The sequence below is a fragment of the Pteropus medius genome, unplaced genomic scaffold, assembly GCF_902729225.1.
Source record: "Pteropus medius unplaced genomic scaffold, Ma_sr-lr_union100, whole genome shotgun sequence".
Lineage (NCBI taxonomy): Eukaryota > Metazoa > Chordata > Mammalia > Chiroptera > Pteropodidae > Pteropus > Pteropus medius.
In genome coordinates this window covers 9,535,381-9,550,000 of record NW_024342473.1, presented here as the reverse complement: position 1 = coordinate 9,550,000, position 14,620 = coordinate 9,535,381, and the positions used below count along the sequence as shown (strand labels likewise).

Genomic DNA, 14,620 nt, shown 5'->3' with positions numbered 1-14,620 from the left:
CATGACTTCAAGATACGAACAGATTTCTTAAATACAAAAATTGCTATCCATAAAGGAAAAGGCTGATAAACTTAACTACATTAAAATTTTAAACTTATGCTTATCAAAAGACAACTTTAAGGAAAAGGCAAGTTATAGAGTTGGAGATCTATGTAACACATAAAACAAAAGGACTCATATCTAGAATTTTAAAGAACTCCTAAAACATCAACAGGAAAAAAAAATGATAAAATCTCTACTTAAAAATTGGGCAAAAACACTAAACTAGCACATCACCAAATTAGAAATTCAAGTGGCCAATAAACATGAAAAGGTGTTCTAGCTCTTCAGTAATCAGAGAAATGCAAGTTAAACCACAATGAAACAATTACCCACTCAACAGACAACAAAATTAATAAGTCTGATAATACCAAGTACTGGTGATTATGTGGAACAGTGGGAACTCTCACACATTACCACTGGAATGCAAAATGGCTCAACCGCTTTAGAAAACTTTGCCATTATTTACTAAAGTACATTCTATGCATATCCTATGACCCAGCAATTCCATTACTGAATATGTAGATATTTCCTTTAGAGCTATACAGTCCAATGTAATAGACACTAATCACATATGGCTATTGAGCACCTGGAATAAAACTTCACTAAACTGAATGGGCTGTAATAGTAAAATACATACCAGATGTCAAAGATCTAGTATTAAAAAAATGTCAAGTATCTCAATAATTTTTTAAATTGATTACATGCTGATTTATTGGGTTAATAAAATATATTATTAAAATCAATTTCATCTATTTCTTCTTACTTTTTAATGTGCCTATGAGAAAATTCTAAATTACAAATGTGGCTTAGAGTGTATTTCTATAGAAAAACACTGCTCTAAAAAAATAGGTATATACCTTTACCAGAAGACAGGTATAAGAAGGCTTATAAGTAACATTATTAGTAATAACCCCAAACTAGAAAGAAACTCAAATATCTATAGAGTAGAAGAAAAGAAATCATAGCATATTTGTACAATGGCATACCTCACACAAAAATAACTATAGCTTATAAAATGTGGACATATCTTCAAAATAATGTTGACAGAAAGAAGCCAGATAAAAAGAATAGATACAATGCGATTCCATTCACAAAGTTCAAGATGAGAAAAATTAAAATGTAGTGTTTAGGGACACATGCTTAGATGGTAAAACTATAAAGAAAAGCAAAGCAGTGATTACCATAAAAGTGGTTACCTGCTGAAGAGTTCCACTGAGAAAAGTGCTGAGAAAATTGCTGACAATGTGCTATTTCTAACCTAGATGATGGTTAAATTATATATTTATGTTTTATGCATTTTCTGATTGTGTTACTCGTCACCAGAGATAAGATTTTTAAAAGTTAGAGAATCATCTAGCAAAAAGAAAATCGAAGGGTGCTATTACTAACAAGTTAAGTCAAAAGAGCTCTCCCAGTCCTAGCTCAATGAATGAAATTAAAATAGCAGAATACTGGAAACAAAGAGAATATTCTACATGCTTAGGGTAAAGGGAGGAACTGGGTCATATACAAAAAATTAGACACTAGACTAGCTCCAGACTTCAACAGCAACACTAGAAGCTAGAAGGCAATGATTTCCAACCTAGAATGAGATCTAATAAAATTCTGATCTAATGTCACAGTGAAGACATACTTATTAGACAAAATAAGGTCAGAAATGTTATCCCCCACATACCCTTTCTCATCAAGCTTCTACAGTCTATATCACACTGAAACAAGAGTATAAATGAAGAAAGAGAAAAATATGGGTTAAGAGAAATGAAGCAACAAATACAGAAGAAAAGCCAAAGAAACACCCAGGAAAAAGTGAAATTATGAGAGCTGTATAACAGGTATCACGGTCACCAGTTCAAATTGGAGCAGATCAAAAGCTCTGGGAGAAAATGTCTCAAGATGAAAGTGATAGAGTTTCTGATGAATCTATAATTCTTGAGAGGATATTTAAACAACTGGTAGAAAGTAAGCTTGAATTAATAAGTACATAGAATACTACACAAACAATATAATAAAACTTTCCTATAAATAAACATTTATATTGGAAATTTAGCAGTAGAGTTTATAAGGTTGTTCCTTATAATATCCTTCCATAAAAGCAAAGGGCCCTACTCTATGAAAATTAGATAATATATAAGTGGGATGGATTTTTTTCCTGTAATTATGATTTCAGTAAATAACTGGCCAAGCAACTTCAACATTGAGCATCAGTTTTTTTATGCCAAACTTATTAAAGTAATTGCAAACATGAAATGTCATAAAAACAAATACATAATGTTAAAATCCCACCCATAAATACTAAGGACATCAAGATGACAATGAAACACAACCAAATATACTTTGCACTTCGAAAGTATTTATTATGTCAGCACCCTAAGAGACAGTAAACATAAAATTACCACACCAGAACAAACTCACCTATCATACTTTTCTTAAAGACTAATCAGAAAAAGTGCAATTAAAATAATTTTCAGTCATTAACACTAGAATAACAAGTCAGACCTGTATTTGTTACATCATATTTTCAAATTGCCAGAGGGTATTTCCTTAGACATACACTGTAAAGAGAATAGTTATAATACTATACATCCGGGCATAGACACATACAAAAAGCATTACATTTTAAATTAATTTTACCCCAATAAACACTAAATTTGACCAACTTCAGAATGTTATTTCCTAATTTTTTTCAGTTCTCCATAGTCATAATCAAAAAAAATTCCTACTAGTGTATTTGTTCAATCAACTAACATTTGAGTTTCTGATACGATATAGAAATAAATCTTTTTGGCTACACAGTGTGACTGACATTTATTATGCCAAATTCTTCATTCCATTGCGAAGATTTCTGCAAGGATGCAAATATTAAAAACAAGAAGTTTGTTATGAGTAAAAGTTCAATTTAAAAAAAAAAAAACAAGGTGAAAATTGACAGGCTGATTCCAAAATTTGTAGAGAAAGACAAAGAACCTAGATTAGTCAAAGCAATCTAAAGAACAAAAAAAAAAAAGGAAAAAATAACAAATTCCATTCTAAAGATATATGATAACCACTACAAAATATTGCTGATAGAAATTTTAAAAGACCTAATAAATGTAACGATATATGTTATAGGCTGGAAGACTCAATATTGTTAGGATGTCAATTCCTCTCAAATGATCCAAATGCAACACGATCCCAATCAAAATTCCAGTAGCTTTTGTAGAAACTGATATGCAGATTTTTAAATTCTTATTGAAAAACAAAGGTTCTAGACTAGGCGAAACAACTCTGAAAAAGAACAAAGTTGGACAGCTCAAACTACCTGATTTCAAGATCTTTTTTATAAAGTACGGTGTGGTACCAATGTAAAGATAGGTAGAAAGATCAATGGAACAGAACAGAAAATCTGGAAATAAAACCATACACAGACAGACAAATGATTTTAGATAAAGGTGCAAAGCCCTTTAACAAAGGAGAAAGAATAGCCTTTTTAACAAATGGTGGCAGAACTAGATATCCATATGCAAATAAACCAAACATAACATACATTATATTCTCACCATACATAAAAATTCAAATAGATCATAGATCTAAATGTAAAACTTGGAACTATAAAACGTCTAGAAGAAAAAAATAGGAGAAAAATTTTGTAACCCTGGGTTAACTAAAGAATTCTTAGCTATGACATTAAAGGCACAGTCTCCATAAAAGCAAATAAACTGGACTTCATAAAAACTTTAAACTTTTGCTCTCCAAAAAAACAATATTAAGAAAATAAAAAGACAAGATATAGACTAGAAGGACATCCTTGTAGAGCATATAGCTGATAAAGGATTTGTAGTCAGACATAAAAAAACTCTCCAAATTCAACAATAAGATAACGAACTCAACAAAAATAGGCAAAAGATCTTAACACTTCACCAAATATATGGATAGCAAATAAGAACATGAAAGATGCTCAACATTAATAATCATCAGGGAAATGCAAATTAAAACCACAAGAAGATACCAGTGCACACCTATTAGTATAGCTAAAATTAAATTATACATCGAGTGTTGGCAGGAATAACTGGAATGTCTCATACATTGCTGGTGGGAATGTAAAATCATACAACAGTTAGAATGGAAAATAGTTTGACAGTTACTTAAAGAGCTAAACATATAGCTACTACCTGAGCCAGCCACTCTGGTAATTATCCAAGAGAAAAGGAAATATATGGCCATCCAAGACATGTACACGAATGTTTACAGTAGCTTTATTTGTAATAGCTGAGATCTGAAAATCAAATGTACATCAACAGGTGTATGGATAAACAAACAGTTGTATATCTACACAATGTAATACTACTAAACAATAAAAAGTAATGAACTGCTGATATATTGAACAACATGAATGAATTTCAAAATAATTATGCTGAGTGAAAGACAAAAACAGAGTATACACTATATGATTCCATTACCATAAAACTCTAGAAAATGCAATCTATCGTGATAGAAAACAGATGGCTTGGCGATAAAGAGTGGGGAAAGAAAGGAGGGAGAATTACAGAATCAAGAAAAAACTTATAAGCTTGAAGGATATACTTATATCTTTATTGTGATGGTTTCGCTGATGCATACATCCATAAAAACTTATCAAACTGTATACTTTAAATATGTGCAGTTTATTGTATGCCAATTATACTCCCAATAAAGTTGTTAAAAATATAATATTCTAAGGTAGCATTTTTGTGATCAGTGTACATAATCAAGAATTGAAACCATAGCTGATTACTATACACTCATTAAGGTCCGGAACCAACTCTTGTTTTTGGTTTCTTCCTATTCCCCCACTCCTATATTCCTGACACACAGGTAACCTAGTACTTACCATGCCTTGCATAAAGAAAGCGCTCAATAAATACTTGCTAAATACACAGATTCATGGTAGCAAACAGATTTCTTGGCCTGGTTGAAATCTGGAGATTGGGAGAAATGAAGAACTCCATAACATTCATTTTTATTTCAGTGCATATGCACCTGGAAACTTAGTTATCCCACATAACATTATAAATGAGGAGATTCCCACTCTACATTCCATTGTTCCCACTATCTATTAACATTCAATTCTCCAGAGAACATTCAGATAGGAAGGTGGTTGGGGAATAAGCGATAAAGGGGAAGAGATTAAGATGTACAAATTGCCAGTTATAAAAACAGTCACGGGGATGTAAAGTACAGCATAGGGAATACAGTCAACAATATTGCAATAACTATGTATGGTGTCAGATGGGTACTAGACTTACCCACATCATCACTTTGTAAGTTATATAGATGTTGTACACCTGAAATTAATATAATATTGTATGTCAACTGTAATTGAAAAATGAAAAGGGACTTCTGGTCAAAAATAAAATTCACTTCTCAGAATCAGTGCTCTTAAGTAGTTGCATGCTTGACAGGTTTTCAATGCTGGTTTATTTCAAATGTAGGTAAGTACGGGCCAGGAATCTCATTCTATTTAGCTTAATATTAGGTGAGGGCTTACCATAAAATAATCAAAACATGTTGAAAAGACTAGTAGCTGAAGCTAAAATATCTGTCATTAAAATGTCTCGATTGCAATGAAATAACATATGACCTGTAAGTACATTCCCATACAGGCAGGTCATTAGCCCCTGTAAAGCCAAGAAAGTACAGGCTAAATCAATGGTTCTCAACTCCCTCCAGTGGCAGGGCATTTGGAAGTCACAGTGCTTTTAGAAGAACATGAAATATTAAGATACTTATATTTCATCACAGTAAGCAGGGATAATATTAGCATAAATGACTATAAAATTTAAAACTATAGCCACATGTTTGTAAGAGAAAACAAAACGTACCATAAGCTGTTTTCTGTGTAAAACCTCCGTATCTTTTGTTCATGTTTTTACAATGTTCCACTACTCACTAGCAGGGACCACGAACTTAAGAAAAGTTTATGAGGAAAAAATAAAACTGAAAAAAATAAATAAATACTGAGGGTTTTTCCCCCTGTGAACTGGGAAAAGATCACTAAACATGTTTTATTCAGTCAAAGTTTAAGACTCCTTGAGCAAAACACGCACTTCAGCATACTACCAAACTACCACATGTACTCTCTTACAGATTTGCCTAACAAGGTGCCTGCACTCAAGGAGTAATGCAGGTTCTCCTTTCCCATCTCTCTTTCACAACTACCTTCCTTCCACTTTACTGAAGAAAAGCATATCTCCTATTTATCCTGAATCTCACTCTAGTGTGTTGCCCTGCAGTGCAGTAAAATTCATTCATTCATTCATTCATTCCAGAACACTAAACAAAGGGACAATTGCAAATATTTTTCATTTAAGTATCTTGCTTCTTCCATCCCCCAGCCTACTGTCAAAAAATGCATCCTACAGAGGGGGAAAAGCTCATGAGAACAAAGAAAAAGAAAGCACCTTTAAGATATACGAAAGGCAACATTACCTTATGTCATTCAGGTGAAAATATGAAAAGCAAGTTTTCATACCTTACCTTTCTATTTTATAATTAGAATTCAGAAGTGAGATGGCTAGCAAATGAAGTAACATATTCATTTGAATTGAAAAATTAGGCCAGACTTTGTCAGAAAGAAGATAAATATAAGGCTGGTTGGCTTGACAATTAAAACAGATCCTACCAATTAATTAGGTCAATATCTTCCATAAAATGAATGATTGTGATAGGCAGAATTCTAAGGTGGCCCCCAAGATTCCCATCCTCTGGTATACATCTCTCCCCTTTGAGTGAGGGCAGCATCTGTGAATATAATGGGATATTACTCTTGTGATCAGTTTACCATAAATGGCAAAAGTGAATAAAGTCTCTAACCAGATGAATTTGAGTTAATCAAAAAGGAGATTATCTTGAGTGAGTGACCTCAATCAGGTGACTCTAAAAAGGGTCTAGAAGTGTGAGACAAGAAACTGCATCAGATGCATTCCTGTTGGCCTTGAAGAAGCAAACTGGCGGTTGGTTATAGGGAGGGTCATGTGGCAAGGAATGGAGGCAGCCTCTAGGAGCTGAGGGCCTCAGACATGCAACTAACTGCAAGGAAGTGAATTCTGCCAATTACAACACAGGCTTGGAAGAGGACTCCAAGCCTCGGATGAGACTGCAGCCCCAGTGAAAACCTTGATTTCAGCCTTGTGAGAACCTATACAGAGAACCCAGCTGGGTTGTGTCTGGACTTCCAATTTACAGAAACTGGCTGATAGATCAATAAATTTTTTGAAAGATCACAATATGAATTTTGGTATGTAATCCAAAGGAAGTTTTAAAAATGAATTTGATTGCTTTAATTTTTCTTCTATTTATGTTAACAAGGGTTCTCAGAGCTTCCATTTACAGAAATGGAAAATAGAAATAAAACTGATGCTGAACCCTGCCTGATTCACTATAGCAAGACCCTGTCTCGATCTAGCAATAATATTTACCCATGATGCATGAACCAATTTAAACATAATGCAAACAGATACATAGATGTTACTAATTAATGCATTTTCAATAAAGCTTTATGATTATATTTCATGACATTTGTGTTCTTTTGAGGAACTTTGTCCTACTAATAATTCAACCCAAAAGAAATATTTTAAAGCTTCATGATCATTGGGGAAACTTTTAAATATTCAATAGACTTTTTTGTTGTTGCAAAGTACAAATATAAAGGAGGGTTCGATCAAAAACTTTTAAACATAAAAATATTATATCAGAATATAATTATGTAAGGGAAATGGAACAAAAAGTTCACAGAGAAAAAAGAAAAATGTAAAATTTCCAACTGTTAAAAAAACAATCATATATACTTTAAAAGGATGAATGGTATCAAATTGTAATGGTATTTAGATTTCACTGAATACATTTAAAAGACTGATGGAACTGTTTTATTTTAAAACACCAGTATTTAAGACACATATAAAATTATATCCTCTGCAACTATTTCAACTTTATTAAAAGTGAAAATTTTTAATGTCGACATAAACATCTGTGAATTTTTCAAAATTATTTTGGGAATACAAAGTTTGAAAAAAAGGTAGAAAACTCATTTTAGGAGAAAGCATCAAGACTCAGTGTTGATTAGTTGTGAGTCTGGTATGAGAGGGAAGGGAAAGATGAAGATATCTAACTTGAGAACTGAGCATATCACTTACACTGGAAATGTAGGTTTCTGTAAAATGATAATAAGCTTGGATTGGATCATGTTGTGAACATCTACACAGGAATGTCCAGGAAGCAGGGGATGTAGCAGTTTTAGACAGGCTGCAAGATAAGTTCTCTTTTCTAGAAGACGATGCTTGCCCAAAAGATTTAAAGGAGATAAAAGAGCCACTAATGTTTTATCTGCAGGAAGGTTGTTCTAGGCAGTAGAAATAGCAAGCACAAAATCCCTGAGACTAGAACATGTCTGTGTGTTATAGGTACAAGGAAGTCAGTGTAGGGTAGAGTAGAGCAAAAAAAAAAAAAAAAAAAAAGATAGTAATAAATGAGATCATCGAGGTAAGAGGAGGAGGGAGACAGCACCAGACTGTAGAGAACCTAGCAGGCCACTGAGAGGACTTTAACTTTTATTCTGAGAAGCAAGGAGAGAGTTTTGAACAAAGGAATTACATAATCTCACTTATCTCTATTGTGTTAAGACTGAATGAGAGAAGGGTGGAAGAAAGGAGACCAGTTAAGAGGCTATTTTAATACTTTAGGAGATGGATGATGACTTGCTCCTAGGTGGTAGAAGTGGAAGAGTAAGAAATAGTGACTGAATATAGCTATATGTGACATAGAGCATAGGATTTTCTGACAGATTTGATACAGGTTATGAAAGACAGGATTCAAGAATAACTCAAGATTTTTGTTTAGAGCAACTAGAATGATGGAGTAGCCATTTAGTGATATGGGAAATACTACAAAAGGAGCAAATTTGGGCGGCGGGGGAGAAGTAGTTCAGTATTGGTTGAGATGCCTATCCTACATCTACATAGACATATCAAGAAAGAAGTTGAATACCCAAGCTCAGAAGGGGTCTGAGCCAGACATATAAATTGGAAATCATCGGATACAAGTGCTATGAAAGGCAATGATGCTGGGTGGGATCTCCAAGAAACAGACTATAATTAGAAATAGAAGTCCAAAAACTAAGCTCTTGGGAAGTCAGGATGATGTAGTCAGAGGAGATGAGGAGGAATCAACAAGGAGAAGACCTAGAAGGAATAGCCAGAGAGAGAAAACCAGCAGAGTTTGGTGTCCTGGAAACCAAGTGAGGAAAGGATTTCAAGGATTTCAAATGCTGCTAACAGGTCAATTAAGAAAGAATTACAAAGGGCTATGTAAGAAGTAGTATTTAGCTTTACGAAGTGATTTAATAAGAAAACTGGGTACTAAAAAGTTTAATTGGAAGACAATACAGTGCTCACATCTAGATCCTGATGTTGTTTTGTATTGCTTCATCTCTACACATTAAAATGTAAAGTGTAGAACACTTTTTACATTTCAAAATCTTTCTACTTAACCGTCACATGTTCTTATGTAAAAAAAAATAATTTTAGCTTGTTAATTTTTAACGTGACTATATCAGATAATGCTAAATCCATTAGTTCCATTAAAATTCCTTCCTGATTCAAATATGCAGGCTAACAGAGGATATAATCAAACTATTGTTCCTTTGAAAGAGAGGCCATGGATAATATAAAGGACATATACTTGATTTATGTCAAATGGTAACACAGGTAATGCTTTGCATACTCAGCATAATATACTCTAATGGGATAGTATTGCTCCAAAGATACCATACAAAAATTAAACTGAAAATAGAAGATGACTACTAAATCATGGCTGACAGGGAGCTAAATGCAGCAAGTTAAAATGCATTTCTAATGCTCATCCAGTTCTAGCTGAACCCCTTGGGTCAGTTTGGTCATTATTAGTTTGGAATAATTCCAAATGACTCCTTGGAGTTCTACTGTTACAGTCAGTGGCTTTAGGAAATCCAAGAGGCCTCATATCACAAAACCATAAGATCTCCTATTAGTTTCTAGCTTTTGGTTGATCTTTTCAAAAAGCAATTTTGAACAATTTAATCTAATTACTTTGTTACATAAATAATCTTATAGGACTTCCTTAACCTGGGCTACCCAGAGTCTCCCAACTTGCCTCATCTCCTCCTTTTGACTTAGTCTTCCTTCTTTAAAACAAGTCATGTTCCTACCTTTCTCTTCGCCAGAAATCCTTTCTCCCCCTTCTTTTGTTTTGTTAATTACTATTGATCTTTCAGATAATTATTTACTTTATTTTCTGTCTCTCCCTGGCCTCTCTGCCTCAGCCATTTAGAATGGAAGCTTTATGAGAGAAGGGGCCTTGCTACAACCTCAGTATCAAGAACAGTGCCTGGCACATAGGAAGCACTCAAATACAGCACAATGTTACTTCCTTGACTTTCTCATGTCAGTGACATCAATTTTATTTCCTCAAAGCACACTATACTTTTCTTCTAGGCCCCAGTGCTGTGCTTGAACCTTTGATTGCTCTCTACTGCCTGGGTTATTTTACAAATCTATAAGATTAGAGATTTTTTGTCTGGTACAGACACAAATTCTAATCAGAGGAAAAGATAACTCAAAACTTACCACTTATGTTTCTGTAGGATATTAACTAATTTTGTATCTAATCCAACAATTTTACCTTAATATTCCTTTATTAAATTGCCCATAAATACCTACCTCCTCAAATTTTCATATGAAGTGGTTTTAACATCTTATGAGTTCTCTCATTAATAAGCTGAATCAAAATCAGACATATGTTCATTTATATTTGGTGAGTGTCAATTTTACCTTTCTGAAAATTATATTTTAACAGTTTTGGAGGTTCCACCATGATACTACACTGCTTCTTTCACAATACACTTATAAATACTCCTTACAGAACTCTGAGTTCATAATTGCTCTTACATAAATAAACCAAAACTTCAAAGTTAAGAATTTCAATCTAGATGGTAAACACATTTAGAGCAAGGCCTTTATTTTCATTCATCTAAATATACTTGAGATCCACCATGGTGCCAAGTATCTAAAATGTGTTCAACAAATGAAGCTAGCGTATACCACATGTTCCATAGCAACACCAACTGGAGGAATAAAATCCTATTAATCTACTGCTGCTTCTACTACTAATGGTAGTAGTCTTCGTAACTATCTGGTCGGCTGGAGGAAGAAAGCCAAGTTCTAGAAGCTTTGAATGTGAAAACAGAGCCTCCCCAGAAATGACAGGAATTCTCAATGTGTAAAGACTTGGGTGGCAGGTACATACCAGAATTTATCCTGCAAAGAAAGAGTGACCTTGAGCTCCTTAATAGCTACAACTCTTAGCAGGTACTATAAACCTACATATGATACCACAAATACCACAAAACTAGACATAATCCAGATTACTAACACCTAACATTTTCCAAAAATATAAAAAATATATTCTGTGGGAATATACTTCAATTATATAATAGTAAACTAATAAATAGAAATTGCTTTTTGAATTCACCTTGAAAGACCAAGTTTTCTTAAATGTATTCATTCAACAAGCAAAGAATAAACAATAACTGTGGAATAAGACCATACAGATCTATAAAGCACCTGAGTTCCAGGAAAACAAGCATAACATATAAATGCAAAATTAGTCTAATGCAATGGACTAGAATTGCATGCTAGTCCTGGCTTTGTTTTCAACCTAACCTGAAGAAATAAATCTCTATCTGTGCATGAATGATTACTGAGGTCGAAGCTACCTAATGAATAAGTTATGCAACATACACTCGAATACTATTTGCTACCAGAAGATACTAATAGGTAGATACCCGCATCACACTGCCAACAATACAGGCCTACCTGATAACTGTACTCCCACTTCTGAGTGGCTGAATGGTCGATTACTACCTAAGCATTTCATTCTTTGCTTTTAATTCAGGCCAGAGTTCATTGTCACCACTCAGCGCACTTTACATTTCTTTCCCTCTCCTTATAACAGAATCAGGCTGCCCAAGCAAGTAAGGTCAATTTAGTACTTGAACACCTAGTATACCAGTGAAATGATAACTGTCCAGCTACCCATCATCGCTTCTTCCAAGTTCTTTAAAAAGACATGACTTGACCCAAGAAGGCAATTTTTCCTTGCAAGAATTATGAAAATAATGGAATATCTGAAATTGAGCACATAAGGAAATGTTTTTACCTTTAAAATATACTATTTCATTTCACAGAAATTTAATGTATAAAGATTTAGTTTCCAAGTGCAGTCTTTTAAACTGTTTTTTCTTTATTATAAAATTATTGGTTATTTTGCACAAAAGGCAGAGAGACTAAATTTGCATCAATGGCAAGGAAAGCCCATATTCAGCAAGCATATCTTATTCTGCACTCACTTATGTTCTTTAAATGTGTCTTGACCTTAGAAAACGATTTATTATAAAAATGACAGTATGATTACCTAACTTCACAGACGAAGACTGACACCATCTACAAGGAGAAATGTACCCAGCAATGAACCCAAATTTAAAAGATCGATTTTTATGAGCTACACCTTTTTTTTGGTCCCAAATTGCACTCAGTGAAGAAACAGATCAAATTTTATAGGGGAACTCTCTTGCAAACAGGTAGGACACCTTTTGCAGGAAGTGAGGAGGCTCTTTAAAGTTACCTCAAAAATTCTAAATGGAACAGTATGGCTCACTGACGTTTCACACACGTGAAACACATTCACGTTACGAAAAAGTACTACCTCTTAAGTAAGTGGACACCTTTCACAAGCAAATTGCCTAGGGGAACACCCCCAAAGAACTTAATTAAAAGTAATTACCCGGCCTGGAAATGTGCTTTTGTTTTAGAAACTGTCTAAATACCAGCGGGACTTTCTCTTGCCGGAATCCAGCCTGAGGACAACAAATTGGTCAACGGCGGAAGTTGCCTGACGAAATGACTGCAACATGAAATCCAGTTTTATGATCATAACAAAACCCTCCTTCCGGGGCCAGGCAAAACAAACAAACAAACAAAAACTTGAGAAAACGTCCTTTTGGATGCAACAGGCAATTATGAGCCCCACGTCGCCAGTGAGAAAGAAACAACTCGGCCCGCGGGACCCGAGCCCTGGAAGGACGTGCAGTTCCCTGTCAGAAGCTCCGAGGGGGCGCGGGACGGGCGCCCCTCCCGCCAGCCGCCCGGGCCGCCCCTGCACCTCCCTCGTCCCCCTGCGGCCGCCCGGGCACCCGCACTGACCTTCCGCAGGGCCGAGACTAACAGTCCCCGCCATTTCGGACTGTTCTCTTCGCTGAAGAACTCGTACGGCTGCGGCGCCTGCTGCATGGCCCCGGCGGCAGCGCCTCCGCATCGGGGGCTGCCCGCGGGCCGAGCCGGGCCGCGCGGGTGGCCTGACAGGCAGGGCGCGGGCCGCCTCGCCTCGCCGGCCGCCGCCGCCTCCCGCCTGGGCCGCAGCTACGGCCGAGGCGGCTCGGAGGCGGCGCCGGCGGGCGGGCGGGGGTTCCGAGGGCGGCTTCCTCGGCCCGTGTGGCCTTGCCTGGCGCAGCGTCCGCAGAGGAAGCGCGGCGGCCCCAGAGCCGGGGAGACACCCCCTCCCCGGCAGCTACCGGGACGGCGGCCTCCTTTCCCCGCGGCGGTGCCTGCTTTTCGGCGGTTCCTCCTTCTTTGTCTGGGTCCGCTGCCCGACGGGGTCCGCTGGCTTCGCCCCCGCCCCGACTCCCGCTACGACCGCGGCGGGCGGAGAGCGGCGGCAGCGGCTCCTCTCATCGTCTCATCTCCGCCCTCCCAATCCGCAACACCGCCCTGCTCAGCCTTCCCGAGTCACCTCCAGAGGGCCCTTGGGACCGACCGGGCGAGCGCGTCGCGCGAGCGAGCCACACTCTGGTGCGCACAGGGCTAGCGACCGCCGCCGCCCCTTCTGCAACCGCGCACAGGGCCGCAGGGTCGCCGCCGAGCTCTGGGTCCCAACCTTCGCCGCTCGGCCCGCCCCCTCGGCCCGAGGCTCATTATCCCAGGTCGCGGGAGAAGCCCAGCACGGAGCATGCGCGCCGCAGAGCGTGCGGAGCGCCGGCCTGGCGCGGGGGCGCGGAAATGTGGGGGCCCGGCCGCAGGAGTCTGCCTCTCCCAGGGACTTGCTGGGAGCCTGTTCCAGACTGACTCCCCAACTTCCTGCGTTTTACACAGATTCTCCCTCCTCTCGATCTGCGTTTTACACAGACTCTCCCTCCTCTCGACCTTCTCAAGACAGTCCTGACTCCTGCAGCGCCTCGAGCCCCAGGACTTCAATCGTGGGAAGCGGGATAGGGAAATGAAGAAAAAGGGGCATTAGGGCTGGGCACGATATTTAACGTTTTTGTGTTCTACGTGGCTAATCTGTATATAAGAGATAGTAACTATTTCATAGAGTGGTTTGGGAACTGAAGGTGAGACGTGGAAAGCCCTCTAGCACACCTTGGGGTTAGAAAAGGCAAATGACAATTACGTTAATGAAGATTGAACTTAAAGAGCCTTCACTTGCACGGTCCCCTGTGTGTTCACAAAATCGTATCGTTTTCCTAAGACTATCCAAA

At 37.4% G+C, this 14,620-nt stretch overlaps 1 protein-coding gene across 1 annotated transcript in view; it reads right to left on the bottom strand.

The window, feature by feature from the left end:
• SOS2 (SOS Ras/Rho guanine nucleotide exchange factor 2) overlaps positions 1-13,696 on the bottom strand; it is a 73,710-nt gene extending 60,014 nt beyond the window's left edge. The window contains exon 1 of the mRNA XM_039865169.1: positions 13,290-13,696. Coding sequence (XP_039721103.1) covers positions 13,290-13,376 — 87 coding nt within the window. The 5' untranslated portion in view covers positions 13,377-13,696. The remainder of the gene's footprint in view (positions 1-13,289) is intronic.
• Positions 13,697-14,620: the final 924 nt, after the last annotated feature.